Source organism: Chiloscyllium punctatum, chromosome 16 (genome assembly GCF_047496795.1).
Source record: "Chiloscyllium punctatum isolate Juve2018m chromosome 16, sChiPun1.3, whole genome shotgun sequence".
NCBI classification, from domain to species: Eukaryota; Metazoa; Chordata; class Chondrichthyes; order Orectolobiformes; family Hemiscylliidae; genus Chiloscyllium; species Chiloscyllium punctatum.
Window position 1 is genome coordinate 20,610,663 of NC_092754.1, and position 20,745 is coordinate 20,631,407.

General features: G+C 46.5%; 1 protein-coding gene across 8 annotated transcripts in view; it reads left to right on the forward strand.

Moving 5' to 3' along the window:
* The window catches only part of LOC140487027 (pleckstrin homology domain-containing family G member 5-like), a 133,527-nt gene that overhangs the window by 95,398 nt on the left and 17,384 nt on the right, over window positions 1–20,745 (forward strand). For all 8 annotated transcript variants that reach the window (XM_072586409.1, XM_072586412.1, XM_072586408.1 and 5 more), the window contains 4 exons: window positions 10,541–10,726; window positions 12,144–12,308; window positions 19,163–19,258; window positions 20,324–20,374. In XM_072586409.1, coding sequence (XP_072442510.1) covers window positions 10,541–10,726; window positions 12,144–12,308; window positions 19,163–19,258; window positions 20,324–20,374 — 498 coding nt within the window. The remainder of the gene's footprint in view (window positions 1–10,540; window positions 10,727–12,143; window positions 12,309–19,162; window positions 19,259–20,323; window positions 20,375–20,745) is intronic.

The window sequence follows — 20,745 nt, forward strand, 5'->3', positions numbered from 1 at the left end:
CAAGTGTTTTGCAAAAGAAACAAATGTGATGTAAGAAAAGAATCTTTCCACACACTGAATGGTGCAGGGTTGGAAGGAGTTGTCTGGAAGTGTGGTAGGAGTAGGTTCAACTGAGATATTCAAGAGGCCACTGGATTGTTATTTAAATAGGAACAATGTACAGAGTTGTGGGAAAAGTGCACTAATTCAGAATGCTTAGAGAGCTGTGGTAGATCGGATGGCCTGAATGGCCTCCCTGTGCATGGTGCCAATTCCGAATGCAGGAGAAAGAGCATCTGATCCATCCTTTCATTTATTTATTTGTTCATTCATGGGATGTCATTGGCTGGCATTCTCTAACTGCCCTTGAGAAGGTGGTGATATAGTCCGGAGGGCTCAAAGAACAGAGTTCCAAGACTTAAGGATAAACTGGATCGAAAAGTTGAAGTTCTAAATTGGAGGAAGGCCAATTTGACGGTATTAGGCAAGAACTTTCAAAAGCTGACTGGGGGCAGACATTCACAGGTAAAGGGACAGCTGGAAAATGGGAAGCCTTCAGAAATGAGGTAACAAGAGTCCAGAGAAAGTATATTCCTGTCAGGGTGAAAGGCAAGGCTGGTAGGTATAAGGAATGCTGGATGACTAGAGGAATTGAGGTTTTGGTTAAGAAAAAGATGGAAGCATATGTCAGGTATAGACAGCAGAGATCAAGTGAATCCCTAGAAGAGTATAAAGGCAGTAGGAGTATACCTAAGAGGGAAATCAGGATGACATAAAGGGGACATGAGATAGCTTTGGCAAATTGGGTTAAGAAGAATCCAAAGGGATTTGATAAATATATTAAGGACAAAGGGTAACTAGGGAGAGAATAGGGCAGCCTATGTGTGGAACCACAGGAGATGGAGAAGATACTAAACAAGTATTTTGCATCAGTGTTTACTATGGAGAACGACATGAAAGATATAGAATGTAGTAAAATAAATGCTGACATCTTAAAGTATTACAGAGGAGGTGGTGCTGGATGTCTTATAATGCATACAAGTGAGTAAATCCCCAGGAACTGGTCAGGCGTACCCTAGAACTCTGTGGGAAGCTAGAGAAGTGATTGCTGGACCCCTTGCTGAGATATTTGTATCATCGATAGTGACAGGTAAGGTGCCAGAAGACTGGAGGTTGGCAAACGTGGTGCCACTGTTTAAGAAAGGTGGTAAGGACAAGCCAGGGAACTATAGACCAGTGAGCCTGATATCAGTGGTGGGCATATTGTTGGAGGGAATTCTGAGGGATAGGATTTACATGCATTTGGAAAGGCAAGGACTGATTCAAGATATTGAACATGTCTTTGCACGTGGGAAATCATGTCTCACAAACTTGATTGAGTTTTTTGAAGAAATAACAAAGAGGATTGATAAGGGCAGAGCAGTGGACATGATCTATATGGACTTCAGTAAAGCATTTGACAAGGTTCCTCTTGGAAGATTGGTTAGCAAGGTTAGATCTCATGGAATACAGGGAGAACTGGAAACAGAACTGGTTTGAAGGTAGAAGACAGAGGGTGGTGGTGGAGGGTTCTTTTCAGACTGGAGGCCTGTGACCAGTGGAGTGCCACAAGAATCGGTGCTGGGTCCACTGTTTTATTTAAGTGAATGATTTAGATATGAACATGAGGTATAGTTAGTAAGTTTGCAAATGATACCAAACTTGGAGGTGTAGCGGATAGTGAAGGTTATCTCATAGTACAACGGGATCTCGATCACATGGGCCAATGGGTTGAGAAGTGGCAGATGGAGTTGAATAAAGATAAATGTGAGGTGCTGCATTTTGGAAAGGCAAACCAGAGCAGGACTTACACACTTAATGGATAATGTCCTGGGGCTTGTTGCTGAAACAAAGAGACCTTGGAGTGCAGGTTCATAGCTCCTTGAAAGTGGAGTCGCAGGTAGATAGGATAATGAAGAAGATACTTGGTATGCTTTCTTTATTGGACAGAGCATTGAACACAGGAGTTGGGAGGTCATGTTGTGGCTGTACAGGATATTGGTTAGGCCACTTTTGGAATATTGCGTGCAATTCTGGACTCCCCTCTATTGGAAGAATGTTGTGAAACATGAAAGGATCAGAAAAGATTTACAAGGATGTTGCCAGGGTTGGAGAATCTGAGCTATAGGGAGTGGCTGAATAGGCTGGCACTGTTTTCCCTGGAGTGTCGGAGGCTGAGGGGTGGCCTTATAGAGGTTTACAAAATTATGAGGGGCATGGATAGGATAAACAAACAAGGTCTTTTCCCTGGTGTGGGAAAGTCCAGAACAAGAGGGCATAGGTTTAGGGTGAGAGAGGAAAGATTTAAAAGCGACCTATGGGGCAACTTTTTCACGCAGACGGTGGTACGTGTATGGAATGAGCTGCCAGAGGATGTGGTGGAGACTTGTACAATTGCAACATTTAAAAGGCATCTGGATGGGTATATGAATGGAAGGGTTTAGAGGGCTAGGGGCCAAGTGCTGGCAAGTGGGACTAGATTGGCCTGGGATATCTGGTCGGCGTGGACAGGTTGGACCGAAGGGTCTGTTTCCATACTGTACATCTCTATGACTGTATGACCTACCCAGCATTAGAACGGTACTGACTTACAGAACAGAGCCCTAACAGAAAATAGAAACAACTCCTAGTGCTTTAAACAAATGTAAATTGGAGAGATGTCAAACAATAAAGAACATTATGGAACGCTATTTATCAGTAATCTGAGGCATGATGTGGTAAGTGTAGCTTGCTCAGAAGGAACAGCTGACTTTGGACTTTTGGCTCATGTTACATAGTTTCTACAGAGTGGTAATCCCTTTTGTCTAACACTTACATAACTAACTATTGGGCAAATTCACCTCTGACCATCTACTCACTGTTCCCTGTTCACTCACAAAGATTTTTTATTCTCTGTGACATTCCTACAACTGGTTTGTGATTGATATCTGAAAGATAACAGTGATTAACCTTTAACAAAAACTGAAGAAGAATCATATCGGACTCGAAATATTTCTCTCTCTGTAGGTGCTGACAAATCTGCTGAGTTTCTCCAGCACTCTCTGAGTTTGTTACCAATTTCCAGCATCAGCAGTATTTTAATTTGATTCGAGTGATTAACATTTGTTCCTCTGGGTTCTCCTGGAGCTGCAAGTGTCCACGTTGGACTTCCATGGAGCACTGTCCTGGGTTTAACCCCTGCAACACTATTGTCCATTCTCTCCCCTTCCATTGCCTCCTGAGGGTGTAGAGACCTGGCTGTGCAAAGGATCTGGGTTTCAGACTCAGACACCCTGAGGTACCTCATCTGATGTGGGGAGCATAAGATTTTTGAATAATCTAATGAAAAGTACAGTGGTCAGGGAGTGGCCCTTTGCATCGTGCTAATACATTGACCAACTTGGTACGTACATACTTGGGGTAGGAGTAGGCCCTTAAGCCTGCTCCACCAAATATTATCATCATGGCTGGTCTGATCACTGCACATTCAGGCCCACCCAGAATAATCTTTCACCCTGTTGCTTATCAAGAGTCTATCTCCCAGTTTACCCTCTCTGTCCCTAAGCTAACCCCATCTCTCTTTCTCAAGCTCTCCCTTTCTCAAGTTAACTCACTCTCTCTCCATGAGCTAACCCTTTCTCTCTCTCCTTACAATTAAATCTCTCTGTGAGCTAACCATCTCTCAAACTAACTCTCTCTCTCTGCTGACCCTGCCTCCTCCTGTCTCCAATTAACTTTCTGTCAGAGTTAACCCTCTCTCTCCAATTAATAACCTCTCTCTGAGCGAGCTCCACTTCCATCTCTGTCTGTCAGAGCTAACTCTCTCTCCAATTAATATCCTGACTCTCTTACCTAGCTCCCTCTCTCTCCCCTCTCTCTGAGCTAGCTCCCTCTCTCTCTGAACTAACCCTCTCTCTCTGAACTAATTCCCCCTCTCTCTGACCTAGCACTTTCTCTGTCTGTCTGTCTCTCTCTCTCTCTCTCAAGCTAACCCTTTCTGTCACTCTTTCTGAAGTAAATCTCTCTCTTGAGCTAATCTTCTCTGTTTGTCTCTCTTGCTCTCTCTCTCTTTGAACTAATTCCCTCTCTCTGAGCTAACCCTTTCTTTCTGAGCTAACCCTCGCTCTCTTTCTCTTTCTCTCTGACCTAACCCTCTCTCTTGAGCTAACCCTCTCTGTCTGTCTGTTTGTCTGTCTGTCTCTCTCTCTCTCTCTGAACTAATTCCCTCTCTCTCCGTGAGCTAACTCTCTCTCTCTCCCCCTTTTTATCTGAACGAACCTCCACCCTTCTTTCCGAGCTAACCCTCTCTCTCTCTCTCTCTCTCTCTCTCTCTCTCTGAGCTATCCCTTTCTCTCTCTCCCCCCCCCTCTCTCTCTGAGCTATCCCTTTCTCTCCCCCACCCCCCACCTCCCCCTTTCTCTCTGAGCTAACCTGCTGCCTGTCATTGCACTAATTCTCACTCTGTGCTGGGAGGATGTTTCGAAGGGGAAATGTGATGTGTGCAGTGTTCCTGCTGAGTGAGGTTTTCGGAGTCTGGAGGCTGCTGTCCTGTTGGGGGATTGATAGGATCGACCTGATTAGGAATTAAGGTTTCTCCTGCTGGCTAGCTCCTCCCCCTCCTGATAAGATCCATTTGGCAGCATTTAGGGAGAGAGCTGCCCACAGATGCTTCATCAGCTCCACAGGGACCTGTCTCCCTCTGCCTGTAGTGGCAGTGGTGTTCTGGTAGAGGATAGATTCCTGGTTTGGAATTCCGAGTAACTGTTCTCCCTTGTGCTCCTGGCTTGGTCCCTCCGTCCCACTGCACCTCCGACCTCTGATCCAAGATGGAGGACTGCTCGGGCCCTGGTGCTGTCGAGCTGCTCAGAGTGTCTGTGTGGCCACACTGGGATTCTATCCATGAGGGCACTAACCTTGCAATTGATCCGACAGATTTCCAGGTGAGGAGTTGTGATACATTGTGGAAGGGAGTGTGTGGCGGTGATATGATCTGAGGCAGGGAATAGAGGTACTGGCTGTGGAACACTAAACTGATTGGCTGCAATTGAATTTGAATTTTGCAGAGCAATATAGATATGTGATCTTCGATTATAAGAGCAGGAAGGTTATGTTGGAACTGTACAAAACATTGGTTAGGCCCTAGCTGCAATACTGTGTGCAGTTCTGGTCATTACACTATAGGAAGGATGTGATGGCACTGGAAGGAGTGCAGAGGAGATTCACCAGGATGCTGCTTGGGATGGAGCACTTTAGCTCAGGATAAACTCAGGTTGTTTTCTTTGGAATAGAGAAGGCTGACGGAGTTTTGACTGGGGGTCATAAGATTATGAGGGGCATGAACAGGGTGGATGGGCCACGCTGTTCCCCTCCATTGAGGGCCATAATTTTAAGGTGAAAGGCAGGAGGGTTAGAGGGGATTTGACAAAACATGCTTTCACCCAGAGGGTGATGGGAATCTGGAATGCACTGCCTGGGAGGGTAGTAGAAGCAGGAAACCTCAATACCTTTAAAAGGTATCTGGATGAGCACTTACAATATCATAACATTCAAGGCTATGGCCAAATGCTGGGAAGTGGGATTATGTAGATAGACAATTTTTTTTTGTAGATGCAGACTCGATGGGCCAAAGGTCCTCTTCTGTACTGTATGACTATGACTTAAAAGATAGTCCCCAAGCCTCAAACCCCATAGCGCATCTCAGATCCTGGCAACCTTGTGGGCGGTGGGAGGTTTGGGTGTCTCTTCTAAGAGTAGAAAGGTCCTCTAAATGTTCAGCTGAGGCAGGAGGTCAACAAGGGGCCAGGAACACAGCTCTGAAGGAGTTGGGGACTGGAAGTGGGAGGAGGGCCATAAAAGCCAGTTGTGAGGCACAGGGCCAGGAGCTCAGGCCAGTCACTGGGATTTGTACTTTCAGAATCACTTGGAGAATATGAACTTTCATCAAGGCTGTTATCTGCTGACCTTCGAGCAGCAGGGAATGCTGAATGAGAGAGGGAGAGACCAGACGGTGGATGAGAAATGAACCTCAGTAGCCGCTGCACTCATTGATTAAATTAACAGAACCCAATTTACTTCTATTGTCCAGCGTCTGCCTGTGTAAATAAGGGCACTGATAACATATCTCAGCCACTCGCTCAACGCTGCTAGCTATCTGATTAGAAGACCAGGTAAAGTTGGGAGCTAATAGGCTCCATCAATCAGTATGTGTGCTGTGATAAACAGGACAGGGTCATAGGAGCAATAGTTTAGCTGTTTCCTGACATTGCTTCCCCTGACGCCATTGATCCTCTGATGTGCGTAGGATTTATTCTCAGCTTGGCTTTGGGCCTAAGGCAGTAAACAATGTCTCAGACTAATTGCTGATCCAGATTCTAATGAAATCCCTTTCTCAGCACCATGCAAACAGCTTGATCCAACTATCATCCGAGATATAAGTGGATCCTTCACCATTCCATTATTTGAAGGTCTTTTTGCTCTAGCATCTCAGTCAAAATGCCTGTACTGATTGTAATGAGATCAGCCAGCTGAACCTCATAGAATATGAGTTCCCTGATTAGGGCTGTTAACCAGGACCAATCAGTGAGCCCTGGCTGACAGGTGTAAACAGGAGCATCAGAGGTTCTGTTCATTCTGAGAGCTGGCTCTGAGAAAGTTGGACCAGTGTCACGTACTATGCACATGTAAATAAAGAGTGATTTGGTGGCAGGATACCTGCCTCGGTGGAGTTATTTCAGTAATGATGAGAGGGAAGAGCATACTGCTAAAGAAATTCACTCTCTTTGAGTTGGAGTAAGCATTTCTGGCATTATGCCATTATTTGGGAAGCTTGACTCGTTTGAAACTGCTCTCAAAGACTGGGCCGAGAATGTGGAAAGAATGTGTGATTCTTTTCTGGGTAAATGACATTGGGACAAATGAAAAGTAATGAGTAATTGTCCTGACAGCTGGTGCAACCCGCAGCTTTTTCGGTTATAAGGGGCCTAACTTTCCCTGAGGCACCAGGTACGAAAACCTTTCGAGAGTTGACAGATGCAGCAAAGGAATATTACAACCCCTCACCTCCTTGGCAATTCAAGAAGAAGGGGGACCTGTATCGGGATTTTTGACTCGGTTAAGGTGACTGGCTGAAGCATGTGACTTTGGTTTAAACCTTAATGAGATCCTAAGAGAGCGTTTAGTATGTGGGATCAATAATGTAACTTTGCAAAAAACACCTACTAGCTAAAGCCCTGCTAGACTTCAAACAGGCAGTATAACTGGCTTTATCATTAGAAAATGTGGCAAGTGGAGCATATAAGTTACAGGGTATGCCGATGGAAGTGGACAGCCTCGCCAAGCCAACTGAGCTTGAGGATCACCACTTGAGTGAAGACAGTTGCATAGCCTCAACAGAGGGACTCTAAGTCAGCCCAAAATCCTAAAACAAAGCCAAGTCTCGAGCAGTATCTGGGCTGGCAAGCTATTGTAGTTGCTGCTGGTTTGTGGATTTGAGACAGCAAAAGAGTCCCACTACACCTAAATTGAGTAAGAGAACTCATTAGGCTGGTATCGAGGAGAGTGCACACCCTGAAAAGCCAACCTACATCTGGTTTAGAACAGTTAAATTGCTTAACAACATCCAAGTGGGAACCAATCAAGATAAACGCCTGGTTAAATGGTCACCCAGTTCTAATGGAGGTTGTTAGTGGCACAGCAACATCAGTGATTGCAGAATCAGTCTTTAACAAAACTCACTCTGGACTCCAACCCTTAAGTTTGCACAGGCACTCAGCTGGACTGAGAACCTGTACCAGGGAACTTTTACAGATTAAGGGTACAACTTTGTTTCTGGTCTCTAATGAGAAGCAACAGATTGTAGTAAAAGGCTTGGGCCCAACCTTGAGAAAGATTCACATCGAGAGTGTGGTGCTGGAAAAACGCAGCAGGTCAGGCAGCATCCAAGGAGCAGGAAAATCGATGTTTCGGGCAAAAGCCCTATATCAGCAATGCCGGTTCTCCTGCTCCTCGGATGCTGCCTGACCTGCTCTGCTTTTCCAGCACCACACGCTCAACTCTAATCTCCAGTATCTGCAGTCCTCACTTCTGCCTGAGAAAAAAATCACCTAGATCGGCTCAACATTTTTCAATTAGAAAATGGCTACCTGAGTGAAGTCCTAATTAAAAACCCAGATGTTTTTCAGAAATGTCTAGGGATCATCAAAGTAGCCGAGATCACCTTGCATGTTGACCAGGAAACCATTCCACAATATGCAAGGCCCGCCCAGTGCCATTGCAGGCACAAGTAGAGGCAGAAATCGCGAGACTGGAACGCAGAGGAATCATCAAACCAGTATAGTTTACAGAATGGGCAGCACAGATCATATCGATTGTGAAGCCTGACGGATCAGTTTGCCTTTGTGGGGATTTTAAACAAACAGTAAACAGCTTCTTGAAGCTGGATAAATATCCAGTTTCTTACTATGTGCAAAGCTAATGGGGGGATGTTGGACTGAGAGATCCAGAGCCTGGTTTTCATGATTTGGAGACATGAGTTCGAATCCCACCTTCACAGCTGGGAAATTTTACTCGAAGTTAATTAATTTTGAGCACTGACTCTGAGCGAGCTGGATCAGACTTTCCACTTGTAAGTAAAGGGTGACTTGGTGACAAGATACCAGGCTCTAGGGGGTTACTTCAATGCCTATTCCTCAAACTGGCAAGTGGAAGGCTTTTCATAGAGTCATACAGCACAGAAACAGACCCTTCGGTCTAACTCATCCATGCCAGCCAAGTTTCCCAAACTAAACTAGTCCCATTTTCCTGCATCTGGCCCATTTCCCTCTAAACCTTCCCGTCCAAATGTCTTTTAAATGTTGTAATTATACCTGCATGTATAATTACATGAGGGTATAATTACAACTTGCTCTGGCAGCTAATTTCACACATGAACCACCCTCTGCATGAGAAAGATTATCCCTCAGGTCCCTTTTAAATCTCTTTCCTCTCACCTTCAAAATATACCCCCAAGTTTTGAACTCACCCACCCTGAACAAAAGACCTTTACTATTCACCTTATCTATGCCCTGCATGGCTTTATAAACCTCTACAAGATTACCTCTCAACCTCCTACGCTCCAGTGAAAAAAGTCACAGCCTGTCCAGCCTATTCTTATAAACCAAACCCTCCAGTCCTGGCAACAATCCGGTAAGTCTTTTCTGAACCCTCTCCAGTTTAATGTATCCTTCCTGTAGCAGGGCAACCAGAACTGTACACAGTACTCCAACTGTGGCCTCACCAAAGCCTATACACCTTCAACATGACATCCCAACTCTTATACTCAATGGTCTGAGCAATGAAGCCAAGCTTTGTGAAAGACTTTTTAACCATCCTGACTATCTGTAATGCAATTTTCAAAGAACTATGTACCTGTCTGTCTGTTCGACAATACCATCCAAGGCCCTAAAATTAACTATATAACTCCTGCCGTGGTTTCTTTTACCAAAATGCAACATCTTTCATTTATCCAAATTAAAAGTCTTAGCCAGAGCTCAGCTAGTAACACTCTTCCCTCTAAGTTAGAAGTTGGAGGGGTCAAAGACAGAAGCAGGAAATTCTCGGTTGACAGCCCAGTGCAGTACCAGGGGACAGCTGCACTGTCAGAGGTTCATCTTTTGGATCAGACTGCAAACTCCACTACATCACTCCTGTCCAGAACCCATCTATTTCCTGGATTTGAGAATCAGAAATCAGATGATGTCCACTCTCTATTTCAAAAGCTGAGGGCAGTACAAACCATCAGTGACTGCAGTCCTGAATGTTCACCCAGTACAGCCTGTCTGTATTTGGGGTAATGCTGGATCTTGAACTTCCCATCTTGTCCTGAACAGGAAGATTCTGTATTTAATTTGATCCTAATTAGATCTCTTGGAAACGAACCAAATTTCTTCACATCAAGTTAATTACTTTGCAGTGTAGTCATTTGCTAATTTTGTGTCTGTTGTAATCCCAGGTCTGAACAGATAATTAATTATGGAGCTATTAAAGATGTGTGCTCTTCTCCTGAAGGTGCTGACTCTCACTGGGCTCGCTGTCATCAGTTGTTTTTCTGAGAATCTTGAGTACAGTTTATTAGTAAAATAGATTTCTGAATCGAATTATCCAGAATTGCCAGCTTCCGTGAGATTAGGAGGAAGCTTGAGATTGGTCCACAATTTGGAAGGAACGCTGTTGAAGGTTTATGGCTCCCTGTAACAGCCTGTACTGAGGCTCATAAAACATTGCATAGTCATTTATTACAAACTGAACTTAACCATGTCCCAGTGCCAATTAACCTGTTGTAATCTCTGTTTTGTGAAGAACAGTCTGGATCCACTCACTATCCTATGTTGGACTCATTGTGTCCATTAACCATCAAATTCCCCTTCACCCGTCCTGTGTCTCTGCCTCACTGTCCTTTCACCTCTCTAACTTCCTCACTCTCTGTCTGGCTCCCCCGACACTCTCCTCTCCTTGCCCTGCATGTCAACTGGATTCTCACTCACTTTGGCTGGTTTGTGTTTTTCAGGCAGTGGGCAGGCGGAGGAAAAATATGATGGAGTTCCTGGGGGAGTCCACTCTGCCATTACCGGATTCCCTCTCCCCACTCAGCTCCTCGCTGCCCAGCGGTGGGGCCGACAGTTGGAAGAATCGAGCTGCCAGTCGCTTCAGTGGGTTATTTAGTTCTGGTGCTGGCATGGGACCCTTTGGCCGGGTAGGTGATGACCAAGCCAGCGCCCCACTCCTGCCACCAACTGACCATTCTCCATAACTCCAGGAGTAGTCACCCTGACAGGGAGGCAGAGTGGAAGAAGGTTCAGGTTAGGGGGATGTGGAATTCGAGGGAGGGGGAGGGATGAGAGGTTGTACAGAGTGTAAATGTTTGTTTTCTGCAGTATGAGAGTCAACTTGTGTTAGTGGGTAGCCCACAGATAGCTGCCATCTGGACTCAGTGAGCCCTGGCCCATATTGAGCATGGCCTGCAGTCGGCAGTAAATGGGGAGTGAGGTGTGAGCTGTTGATAGAAGGTTTAGCTGGGAGCGATGGAGCCTCTCTGGGCTGTGTTCTGGAGCTCAGAGCCCTCCCATCGTGTGTCGCAGGCAGTGGGTGAGCTGCAGCTGGCAGAGTGTGATTGATCAAGGGATCGGAGGGTGTTGGATTCCATTCTCTGTTCTGTGGTTTCTGTGGTTTATGTAACCCCAGGTGGGGTGTCAAGCAGACAGAGAAACAGAAAGAATCCACAGGACATCGGCCCAAGTGACAAACAGCTGTGCACTCCATCTCACATGATGAAGGGGGGAGCCACAGAATAAACCCAGTGGGGGGTAAGGGAGACCACCCACTCATCCTGAGGCATGATCACATCTCCATGCGGTGGGGGCATTAACATTCCTGTTATTGACACCATTGCTATGGATATCTCAAGTAGCTTTTGTTCATTAACCTGAAGTTTAGATTTCAGGGTATCATTAAGAGCTTGTGCTGGGGCCCAGATTCCAGTCCAGCATGAGACTAAAGCATCCACAAATTGGCAGGGTCCCAAGCACCAGCAGCCTCTCCCTGTTCAGTAAGTTGATGCACTGAATGAACTCAGTAATCAGTGGGCTAGAGAGAGGGGAAATCAGTCCAGTTCCTGCTCCTGATCACTGTCCTGGGTTAGAGCGAGGGAAATTAGCCCAGTTCCTGCTCCTGATCAAAACCGAAAGAACTGTGGATGCTGTTAATCGGAAACAAAAAACGGAAGTTGCTGGAAAAGCTCAGTAGGTCTGGCAGAATCTGTGTTAATCAGAGTTAACGTCTGAGGATGGGTCACTTGACCTGAAATGTTACCTGTGATTTCTCTGCACAGATGCTGCCAGACCTGCTGAGCTTTTCCAACAATTTTTGTTTTTATTCCTGCTCCTGATCACTGCCCAGTAACCCCCGATCACTATGTGTGCTGTTCAGATTCAGTAGTGATGCCTCCCATGGTCAACTAGCCCACTGATATTCACTGTCTGGGATCAGATGTTCTTCTGGAGGTACCTGAACCTCAGCATGTTCGCATCTTCAGGGAAAGGGGAAAGTAAGAAGACTGTGTCTCCCAGACTTGAGCAATCTAATGATTATCCCTCCTGTTTTTGTGTCTACAGGAAATGGACAAAATGGACCTGCTGCAGAGTAAGCTTCACACGTACAGCATGTTCGGACTACCCAAGCTGCCAGCGCAACTGCGATTTGACCAGGACTCCTGGGAGGAGGAAGAGACCAGCTTATACCTTGAATCTTCATGGCAGGAAATCATTGACGCTCCTGAGGTAAAAGTCTTCACTAGATCAGGCAAGACTGGAGCTAGGCTGCCTCACAGCGCCAGGCACCCAGGTTCGATTCCAGCCCCGGGAGACTGTCTGTATGGAGTTTGCACATTCTCCCCGTGTCTGCGTGGGTTTCCTCCAGGTGCTCCGGGTTCTTCCCACAATCCAAAGATGTGCAGGTTAGGTGAATGGGTTTGGGTGAGTTACTCTTCGGAGGGTCGGTGTGGACTTGTTGGGCCAAAGGGCCTGTTTCCATACTGTAGGGATTCTACAATACAAGGCCCCTTAGGATGCTGAGAGAAAGTGAGGACTGTTGATGCAGGAGAGTCAGGTTCGAAAAGTGTGACCCTGGAAAAATCCCAGCAGGTCAGGCAGCATCCAAATTGATGAAGGGCTTATGCCCAAAATGCCAACTCTTCTGCTCCTCAGATGCTGCCTGACCTGCTGTGCTTTTCCAACACCTCACCTTTTGGCCCTTGGGATGCTGGCAGAGTGAATGTTCAATCAAACTTCAAAGCTCTTTAACACTAGAGTAGCAACCCAATCGCTTGCACTTTACAGACCTACCTCCCATGGGCCCGGTCGAATCTCTATTCCCAGTGACCATACTTCCTCTGTGAGCCCAGTGAATGTCAACAGGACATCACAGTAATACTTGGTTCTGGTGTGTACATACACCATCTAGTCAAGGTCACTGGATGGTACCTGGGAAAGGGCCTCCTGACTAATGCAAGATACTGAGGCCAGATTTCTGCATAGTTTGTACTAGCAACAAGTGACTGAATCCTGCCACAATGGCACCATCCACTCAATTTAACAACTTTTAAAGGTAAAATTAATTATGGCAAACAGCTTTAAAAAATTCTTTGAGTGTGCATTTACTAATTTATTCAGTAATTATCATGATTCATCTGGATTTCTATGATGTAAATATTTCACTAACAAAATGATACTTTCTACTGTCTTTGCCTTCATGTGATTTTTTTTGTGTGTGTGTTCATTAGATTTTTCTGGGCCTTTGATTCAAAGCTTGTTGTGGAGAGGCCTTGTAACAAAATAGCGATTTACTCCTGTCTTTGACAGAGTCCATTCTCTTTAAGAAAAGCCACTTCCTGTTAGATTTGTACTGTCAGATTCAGGCCTCTCTAGAGACCCATTAGATTTGAGTTAATTACACATTAAAATCGCTTCCTCTTTATAACTTTATCGTAATATTCAGCACCACTCTCAATTCTTCAGATACTGAAGAGTTGACAAGTGGTGAGTAACATTTGTGCCTCACATCTCCAATAAGAGACAATCTCATCATCACCTTGACATTCAATGGTGTTACCATCACTGAATCCCCCACTATCAATATCCTTGGGGTTACCATTGACCAGAAAATCAACTGGACTCGCTACATAAACACAGTAGCCACAAGAGCAGATCAGAGTCTACAACTACTGCAGTGAGTAACTCACCTCCTGACTCCCCAAAGCCTGTACAAGTCAGGAGTATGGTGGAATACTGCCCTTTTTCCCAAATGGGTAAAGCTCCAACAACACTCAAAAAGCTTGACACTGTCCAGGACACAGCAACCCACCTGATTGGAACCACATTCCCAAGCATCCACTGCCTTCACCACCGATGCTCAGTCGCAGCCGTGTGTATTACCTACAAGTTGCACTGCAGAAATTCACCAGAGATCTTCAGACAGCACCTTCCAAACCCATGATCACTTCTCTCTAGAAGGACAAGGGCAGCAGATACATGGAGCACCACCGCCTGCAAGTTCCCCTTCCAAGCCACTCACTATCCTGACTTGGAGATATATTGCTTTTCCTTCGTGGTCCACCCACAGCAGGTGGGTTGCAGTGGTTCAAGAAGGCAGCTAACCATCACCTTCTCAAGGGCAACTAGGGACGGGCAGTAAATGCTGGCCCAGCCAGCAACACCCACATCCCACTAAATAATAAAACAAGCATTTTGAATTCCTCCATTTAGGTGATGAATGTCATGATGACTTGGCAACTCACTGACCTCTTTTCCCTTCCATCTATTCATGTGCGAAATGGGCTTAAGTACAAAGCTCCAGTCTTCCAGCTGACATATCATCCTAATTTCCTTCCATATCCATGACACACCACACAGTTAGCTCTCGTCTCACCGACATTCAGACACACCCCCAACTCTCCACCACCCTCACCACCATCCCGATGATTTCATCCATTGTTCCCCCTTCCAATTGCTGGGATACAGATCCCATTGGCCAGCAATTCTCTCCTGGATATAGCTCCCACTGACATTGACTATCCATAGAGTACTTGGAAATACTAACTCACCATAAAGTGCAATCTTCTAGACACTGACTCTCACTGGGTTATAGGTCCCACAGATACTGACTCTCCCTGGGGTATAGCTCCCATACAGATGGACACTCACTGGGGTATAGGTCCCACAGATACTGACTGTCACTGGGTACAGCTCTCATGCACACTGACTCTTGCTGGGGAATGGCTCCCACACACACTGATTCTCTCTGGGGTATAGGTCTCACACAGACTGACTCACTGGGATACAGGACCCACACACACACTGATTCTCACTGGGGTATAGGTCCCACATACACACTGACTCTCACTGGGTTTAAGTCTCACACACACTGACTCTCACTGAGGTATAGGTGTCACAAGCACTGACTCTCTCTGGGGTACAGGTCCCACACACACTGATTCTCACTGGGACATAGGTCCCACAGACATTGACTTTCACTGAAGTTTCGGTCTCATACACACTGACTCTCACTGGGGTATAGGTCTCACACACACTGACTCTCGCTGGGGTATAGGTCCCACACATACACTGACTCTCTCGAGGTATAGGTCTGACACACACTGACACTCTCTGGGGTATAGGTCTCACAGGCACTGACTCTCACTGAGGTTTAGGTCTCACGGATGCTGAGTCTCACTGGGGTATAGGTCTCACAGACACTGACTGTCATTGGGGTACAACTTCCACAGACACTGACTCTCACTGGGGTACAGCTCCTAAACACACTGACTCTCACTGGATTATAGGTCCCACACACACACACACTGACTCTCACTGGGGTATAGGTCTCACATACACTGACTCTCACTGGGGTACAGCTCCCACACACACTGACTCTCACTGGAGTATAGGTCACACACACACACACACACACACACACACACACACTGACTGGGGTATAGGTCTCACACACACTGACTCCCACTGGGGTTCAGCTCCCACACACATTGACTCTCACTGGTGTATAGGTCACATAGACACTGACTCTCTCTAGGGTATAGGTCCTACAGACACTGACTGTCGCTGGGGTACAACTCCCACACACACTGACTCTCACTGGGGTGTAGGTCTCACAGACACTGTGTCTGACTGACATATATGTCTCAAACACACTGATTCTCACTGAGGTATAGGTCTCACACATAATGACATCAATGAGGTTTAGGTCTCACACTAACTGACACTCACTGGAGTATAGGTCTCACACACACTGACACTCTCTGGGGTATAGGTCTCACAGGCACAGACTCTCACTGGGGTATAGGTCTCACAGACACTGACTGTCACTGGTGTACAGCTTCCACAGACACTGACTCTCACTGGGGTATAGGTCCCACGGACACTGACTCTTACTGGGGTACTGCTCCTGCACATACTGACTCTCTCTGGTGTATAGGTCCCACACACACACACTGACTCTCTCTTGGGTATAGGTCCCACACACACTGTCTCTGCGGTATAGGAACCACACACACACTGATTCTCACTGGGGTACAGCTCCCACACACACTGACTCTGACTGACGTATATGTCTCACACACACTGACTCTCACTGAGGTATAGGCCTCAGTGGCGCTCAATGAGGTTTAGGTCTCACACACACTGACTCTCACTGGGGTATAGATCTCACACACACTGACTCTCACTGGTGTATAGGTCTCACACACACTGACTCTCACTGGGGTATACATCTCACACACACTGACTCTCACTGGTGTATAGGTCTCACACACACTGACTCTCTCTGGGGTATAGGTCCCACACATGCTGACTCTCTCTGGGATTCAGCTCCCACACACACTGACTCTCACTGGGGTACAGCTCCTACACACACTGACTCTCTCTGGAGTATAGGTCCCACACACACACACTGACTCTCTCTTGGGTATAGGTCCCACACACACTGTCTCTGCGGTATAGGAACCACACACACACTGACTCTCACTGGGGTATACGTCTCACACACACTGACTCTCACTGGGGAATAGGTCTCACAGAAACTGACTCTCACTGGAGTATAGGTCTCACAGACACTGCCTCTCTTTGGGATTCAGGTCCCACACACATTGACTCTCACTGGGGTACAGCTCCCACACATGCTGACTCTCACTGGGGTACAACTTCCGGTCCAACTCCCACACACGCTGACTCACTGGGGTATAGGTCCCACAGATACTGGCTCTCACTGGGGCATAAATCCCATACACGCTGACTCTCACTGGGGTGTAGGTTTCACAGACACTGCCTCTGACCGACGTATATGTCTCAAACACACTGAGATATTGGCCTCACACATAATGACGCTTAATGAGATTTCGGTCTCACACTAACTGACACTCACTGGAGTATAGGTCTCACACACACTGACTCTCTCTGGAGTATAGGTCTCACAGACACTGACTCTCACTGGGGTACTGTTCCTACACATACTAACTCTCACTGGAGTATAGGTCTCACACACACTGACTCTCTCAGGTATATAGGTCTCACACACACTGACTCCCACTGGGGTACAGCTCCCACACACACTGATTCTCTCAGGTGTATAGGTCCCACAGACACTGACTCTTACTGGGGTACTGCTCCTACACACACTGACTCTCACTGGGGTATAGGTCCCACAGACACTGGCTCTCACTGGGGTATAGGTCCCACACACGCACTGACTCTCACTGGGGTATAGGTCCCACAGACATTGGCTGTCATTGGGGTATAGGTCCCACACATGCACTGACTCTCACTGGGGTATAGGTCCCACAGACATTGGCTGTCATTGGGGTATAAGTCCCACACACACTGACTCTCACTGAGGTATATGCCTCACACGTACTGGCGCTCAATGAGGTTTAGGTCTCACACTAACTGACTCTCACTGAGGTATATGTCTCACATGCACTGACTCTCACTGAGGTTTCGGTATCACAGCCTCTGATTCTCACTGAGGTATAGATCTCTCACACACTGACTCTCACTGGGGTATAGGTCCCATACACATTGACTCTCACTGGGCACTGGCACTCCCTGGAGTACAATCGCATAGACATTGTGTGTCCTGGGAGTGTGAGTTTCATGGGCATTCTCTATGAGTGAGTATGAACACTAGGAACCAAGCATTCAGTCAGTTATCACTCAGTTATCCAATTTGCTGATAACAACAAAAACTCACCCTGGGAAGAAACCTTTCATCTGCACCGTGTGTGGGATGGGACTTACACATTCATCCACCCTGCTGACACATGAATGAAGTCACAGTGACAAGAGTGCTTTAAAATACCCACTGAGACATCAATTTGCAACCCATTGATTTTCCATCCTGAGGAAATAGATAATTCAAACTCAGAAGACCAGGTCGATTCTGTCAGACTCACCCTGTCCCTAATTCAGAGGCTTTCAGCCTGAGTTGTTGGCCTGCCCTTTCTCCTGTGTGACAGTCCCTCTCTTTGTGCTGTTTACAGAGGGATACAGGGTATGGAACCATAAAGCAGGGGAGGGAAGAGGCATTAGGTTCACAAAAACATAAAATTCTGGCAACACTTGTATATATCAGACAGCACCTGTGAAGAGACAAATAAAGATAAGGTTTCAGGTCAATGACTGTTAATCAGAACTGGGAACGGGTGAGATATCACATGATTTAAACATGGGAAACATGAACAGAAGGGAAAGTGTGTAATAAAGTGGAGGGCAGTGCACATTTGACCAGGAGGGGAATCGAGGGTTACAGGGAAAACGCAGGAAAGTGGGCAAAAGCAACATCAGGTCAGCCATGATCCTTTTGAATGGTGGAATAAAAGGGCCAAATTGTCTACTCTTGTTTCTATTTCTTATGGTTTTATGGTAATTAAGTGACAAAAGGGATGATTGTAAAAGACAAAAGTGGGTGAAACAAGAAATAAAAGATGGGTTCAGAGGAAACGGCAACAGCAAAATCACTACCAGGAAATGTTATCTGAGATGATGGGAACAGTGATTAGAATCTGAAATTGTTGAACTTTGTGTTGAGTACAGAAGGGCGTAAAGTGAATTCATAAATGAGAGTTGATCCTTAAGAAAGAATATAAAAACCTGGGTATTTGGACAGTATGGGGCTAAATAAATGGACATGTCCAGGTATGATGGGGAGAGTGGGTTTGCAAGGAACTTTATCAGGGGAGCTCAAGAATTGTGGTGGTATTTATGGACATGCCCAGATATGTTGTGTTATTTGTCAGGGATCCTGAGTTTGAGATGGGGAGAGCCAGGGTATGTGGATGGAGCCTACCTGGGTAACAGTATTAATGGATGGAGATATTGGTGATTTGGAGGTATTTGGGGGAATTTACTTGAGGGAGCCTGGTTCTGTGGTTGGTATTAATGGGAGCAGCCCAGAAATGTCGGTGTCCCGCATTGATAACCAAGCTCCCTCAACTCTCATACCAAACTTCTCCAAGTAAGACCTCCATATACCAGGGGAATGCAAGTAGCAGTAGTTAGAGAAGGGAGTTTAGGTTTCTGGGGCTGTGTGATTTCACCACCTTCCTGTGTTTCCTTCTCTCAAACAGAAACTGACTCGGAAGCAGTGCCATCAGCAGGAGGCTCTTTGGGAGCTGCTGAACACAGAGGTTGCCTATATGAAGAAGCTGCGTGTTATCACGGATGTGAGTCTCTGTCCTGCCCTCCCATTGGCACACTGGTAGAGGGGTCAGTGAGTAATGATGTGAAATTGCCGGATTCTGTGGAATTACTGTCGTCAGCCTCTTGGCCATTTTTTCCCATTGTGAATGGTATAGTTGTGTTCACGTTCCTAACTGACCAGATTAGCACATTGGTAATCCCTCGATCAATCTCACACCACAACAATTGCATCATCTATAGTTGCAGTCATGGGTCTGTTGGGTGAAGCTCTCAATTCAATTGAAAGTTTATACTTTTCCATTTTAAAAAATATACTATTTCAAAGAATGTGGGTATCACTGCAAGGCCTGTACTTGTTGCCCATGCCTTAATAGCCCTTGACCAGAGAGGCTTGCGAGACAATTTCAGAGGGCAGTTAAGAATCATCAACATTTCTGCAGGTCTAGAGTTGCATGTTAGAAGAGAGGCTGAGATCACAGTTACTCCTGAAGGTGCTGACTCTCCCTGGGGTACAGCTCTCTCTCCTCTCCTGAAGGTGCTGACTCTCCCTGGGGTACAGCTCCCCCTCCTCACCTGAAGGTGGTGCCTCTCCCTGGGGTATAGCTCCCCCTCCTCACCTGAAGGTGGTGCCTCTCCCTGGGGTACAGCTCCCTCTCCCCTCCTGAAGGTGCTGACTCTCCCTGGGGTACAGCTCCCCCTCCCCTCCTGAAGGTGCTGCCTCTCCCTGGGGTACAGCTCCCCCTCCCCTCCTGAAGGTGCTGACTCTCCCTGGGGTACAGCTCCCCCTCCCCTCCTGAAGGTGCTGACTCTCCCTGGGGTACAGCTCCCCCTCCCCTCCTGAAGGTGCTGACTCTCCCTGGGGTACAGCTCCACCTCCCCTCCTGAAGGTGCTGCCTCTCCCTGGGATATGGGGTCACCTCCTCTCCTGAAGTAGCTATCTCTCCCTCGGATTCACTGATTTTCCTTCACTAATCCTTCAAAATGAATGTTTTTGTGCATAAGATTAGCTCTGAGCTCAGTGCTGGCCTGAACTGGATGTTATTGCTTAGACAGTGCACGTTTTTTACTTTGAGTCTCCTCTCTTCCAGCTGTTCCTGTGCTGCCTGATAAACCTGCAGGAATCGGGTCTGCTGACTGAGGTGGGGCTGACTTCTTTCACATTGACCAAACCAAGAAGTTCATCAATTATGTTGATCGTGAGCAATGTGTACGGAGCAAGGACACTTTCCCAGGATCCAGCATTTCTTGGAAATGTAGCTAATCCCTGGTGTTGTCAACATTCCAGCCCTAGATATTGTGTGTACACAGGCATTTATGTTTGCCTATATACAGGGTCTGGTTATTGTCATTGCACAGCCCTAATGTTTGCTTGTGCACCAGCTTTGGTGTCTGCTGGCATTTGCCAGTGCACTGGGCCTGATACTTGGTTATACAGAGACTCTAGTGTTTGATTGTATCAATCCTGGTGTTTGCCTGCACACTTGATTTTGGCCTGTATAACGCCTTTGGT